Here is a 3,687-nt window from a genome sequence, read left to right as displayed (position 1 = left end):
CCAATATACTAGGGTTAGTGTTATGGTGGACGTCTAGCATTTAACTTATAAATGGAGGAGCCGGATGAGGTGGAACACACACAGCCTCCTGCATCAACGGATCCTCATCTTGATCCAACCCAGATCTGTCCAAGCGATCCCAACCGAAATAATGCTTCTTCTCGTCATGCTCCGGAAATCACACGACAACGACAGCACATGACGTGCCCGCTCTGCCTCTTCTTTAAGCCATCACGGTAGCTCGTGGAACCCCTCAATGACCCCCTCGGAGACATCAGGAATGCCTCTTTGGCGCAATCTGTCGAGCAGGTGGTGGGCACCGCGGCGGACCCAGAATTCATACTGACCAGTTGGGGCATACATGACACGGGAAGCGAGGGAGCGGAGCTGGAGCAGGTCGTGGAGTGGGGCGGAGTAGGACAGGAAGGACAGTGCCTGGGACTGGAGCAAGGGAGAGAGGGTCCGAAAGAGGACGGCGGGGCGCGTGGGCGTCGGGGAGAGAAGGATGCGGAGGAGGGACGCGGCAGGAGGAAGAGAACTGTGGGCATTGGTCGGAGGACGAGAAGGCAGGGGCGTTGGAAAATTTCCTGACCGGTGGGTCCCAAAGAGGATACGGAGTACTTTTCAGTATTTTTATTTTAGTACTTTCCAGTACTTCTTATTTCTCCACCGCTAGATCAACTAGGTTGGACGGTCGCTAAAATCGTCAACCATTGTAAAACTTGTACTCCGTACTATAAATTTATTAGCAGAGTGTTCATGCGTCGCTACGGATTGACAAACTAATGTGCAATTCTTTAGTGTATCTCACCACAAATTAATGAAGTCATCATGAGCCATGTGATAGGGTACCCATTCGCGTATGTATATATACACAATGAATATTTCACGATATTTAGCACATATGTGACACGCTACACGCTTGTAATTCCCAAATCCATCACAACAAATGTTTTGTCTTTCTCTTTTCTGGCAGCCACCATCGGAGTCTCCGAAGGCAAACTTTGTTGTTCTGGAATTTGCAAACAAATCATTCAGCAAATACACTGTAGATTTGGAAGGTTATAGCAACAGCGGCTTCCTCAAACTATGGCTTTCAAAATTGGCACATTTAGGAAATGAAAAGAATGCAAAACTGAAAGAGGCATCTATTTCTGGTATCATATCGGTTAATCGGTGTATTCTCAGTTTGATTATATAACGGTACTAATTTAATTAAACAGTCTGAAATACTTGTATGAACAAACCAAAAACGTCACAGTTCATTCAAAGACAGTACAGACTTTTTCTATAGACATCAGACAACAAGCTGCATTTTAAAAAGCTGAAAAAAAAACAAAATAGCTTCCAGCTTCTTCAGAAACCAGCTTCAGCTGAATTTTTGAGAGAAACTGCAGCTGAAAAGAAAGAGGCCATATATAACTCGTAGGATCAGAATTAACACTGATAAAAACTTTCAGTGAGTTTTAACCTTCCTCTTAGTTTTGTTCTGTGCTCCCCGTCCTCTCTTGTTTTTGTTTTCCTGAACTTTGTTCCCGGACCACTCCACGCGACCCCGTTTGACAATAAATGGATCGCTATGTCCGTTTCATAAAAAAAAAATGCATCGACAGGCACGGGCTAGTGATCGAGAGTAACCGACAGCGTGATCCCATCGCCTGAGTAATATATCAGCGACTTTAATTCCTCCTCGGTCTCGGGCTCTCAAGCAGCTGATCCCTGCTGCGCGAAGCCGCGAAGTATCTGCCGGCCGGTAAAGGAACCCCGTATATAGAATCACAATCAGATTTCTTAAACTACGCAAGTACGCGAGCAGAAGCATCAAAGTTTTGACGGGCCGTACGATACGTAGCTTGATTATCTCTCTTCTGACAAATTTTAGGCTCAGTCAGTGGTTAATAACAACAACCACACGTTCATGAACGTGAGCCATATCTTCCATAATCTTCAGTGCTTAATAATAATTACAAGCTCAACATGACAGAATCTTCCATAATCTACAGTTGTAAAAACTATAATCACACGCTCAACGCGCAAGGTAATTAAAAACTACTGACGTAGCGCTATAAGTAACAACGTAGCGAGCTTCCGTTCATCACTCACCTCTCGTCTTGCTTGGTTCCACTACGTACTTAGACATCTAGCTAGCTAGCTACCTTTAATCACCACAAGATGGCTACAACCAAGCTGATGTGGTCCGTTGCCGTCGTCGTCCTGCTAAGCATAGGATTGGCCAACGCCATCAGGGTAGTAAGACACGACGGCGCCGCCACCGCCGATGGCCAGGGTAGCGGAGGCGGAGGCGGAGGCGGGAGATCAGGACCCAGTCAGGGCTCCGGGTTCGGTACCGGTTCCGGTTCCGCCGAGGCCTACAATGACAAAAACTACGCGTATGCCAGCGGAGGCGGAAGCGGATCCGGCCGCTATAGAGGCCGGGACGAGACCGCCTCCGGTTACGGTTCCGGGGGCGCTTCCGGCATAGGCCACGGTGATTCCAGTACCTCGGACACCGGCAGCTCGACTACGAACGCGAGCGGAGGAGGAGGCGGCGGTGCCTCTGGAGGAAGCAAGGGGAATGGTAGCGGCTCTGGCACCGCCAGGGGAGGTGGATCAGGGATAGGTGATTCCTATGGTCCATCCGGTTCCAGCTATGCCAACAGCGGCGGTTCTGGAGGTGCTGACGGCAGCGGTCGTGATGGTGGGTTTGGCGGTGGTTCTGGAGGAGGATCAGGGAGCAGCAGTAGTGCAACAACAGGGAACAGTAACGATGGATCAACCCCTTAAACTAGTTTATGTTTCTCGAAATAATTCGGCCGGCTAGCTCGATATCTGGTCTCCGGCCACTGCCTATGGTTGTTCTACTCTATCTAGCGTGTGAGTGTCTAAGTGTGTTACACTCTATGTTCTTTGTATACACGTTTGTATTCGGTTTTTCTTGTAAAAGTTGGGCCAATGGCATTACTTCTAAACAGAATATTTACGTCCGAAAGGAATTCTCGGACTATGGCCTAGTACAGCTCAAAGACGCTGATCCTGTGGCGGTTCATGGTGGCTCTTCTATGGGCTATGAAGGGTTCTCCATGACTCGGTGCCCATGGCTGTGGGCGGCCCAATGCGGTGTGATGCTCCGAGTCCGAGAGCACATAGTCTGGCCAGTTGATTCTAAACAAAGAAAAAAAGAAAAAACATAGTCTGGCCAGTTGATGCAGTTAGCCTAGTGATAGATCTGGCGATGTGTATCTGCGCTAATGCCGCTGGTGCAGCCGTACGTGGTTTTCTCACTCGTGACCCTGTGGTGGTGCGGCGTGGATTTTCTGACTTAAGTCATCTGTCTTTGTGGGGCTGAAATGTGGGTCCCACTTGTCAGCCTCATAAAGACAGGTGACTTAAGTCCCACATTTCAGCCCCACAAAGACAGGTGACTTAAGTTAGAAAATACTTGCCGGTGGTGGTGGAGTCATTCTCAGCGTCCAAAAGTGGAGACAGAGACGTGTTCACGAGTATAGCCAAGTGGAACCCCGCACACTATGTTATGTGACATCTCCCTTTGTCGCATTTGGTTGACCTTTCACTACCAGGATTCCAGAATTTGGTGTCGGCCCAAAACCGTCAGAAATAACCAAAAAACCGATAGAAATATAATTCGTGTCGGTCAACAGTCACGCAAATACCGTCAGAGCTGGATCG

General features: G+C 48.4%; 1 protein-coding gene across 1 annotated transcript; it reads left to right on the top strand.

Moving 5' to 3' along the window:
* Positions 1 to 2,101: 2,101 nt before the first annotated feature.
* Positions 2,102 to 3,014, top strand: LOC100846015 (putative glycine-rich cell wall structural protein 1). Its single transcript, XM_003573944.4, has one exon. It carries the CDS (start codon positions 2,173 to 2,175, stop codon positions 2,782 to 2,784), a length of 612 nt encoding a protein of 203 aa, XP_003573992.1. The 5' UTR covers positions 2,102 to 2,172; the 3' UTR covers positions 2,785 to 3,014.
* Positions 3,015 to 3,687: the final 673 nt, after the last annotated feature.

The sequence above is a fragment of the Brachypodium distachyon genome, chromosome 3 (assembly GCF_000005505.3).
Source record: "Brachypodium distachyon strain Bd21 chromosome 3, Brachypodium_distachyon_v3.0, whole genome shotgun sequence".
Taxonomy (NCBI): Eukaryota; Viridiplantae; Streptophyta; class Magnoliopsida; order Poales; family Poaceae; genus Brachypodium; species Brachypodium distachyon.
The sequence above is the reverse complement of the archived record's forward strand: the minus strand, read 5'-3'. Positions and strand labels throughout refer to the sequence as shown.

Bases quoted from the DNA above. Each gene is read 5' to 3' on its own strand.
- LOC100846015 (XM_003573944.4), top strand. From the start codon at position 2,173: ATGGCTACAACCAAGCTGATGTGGTCCGTTGCCGTCGTCGTCCTGCTA.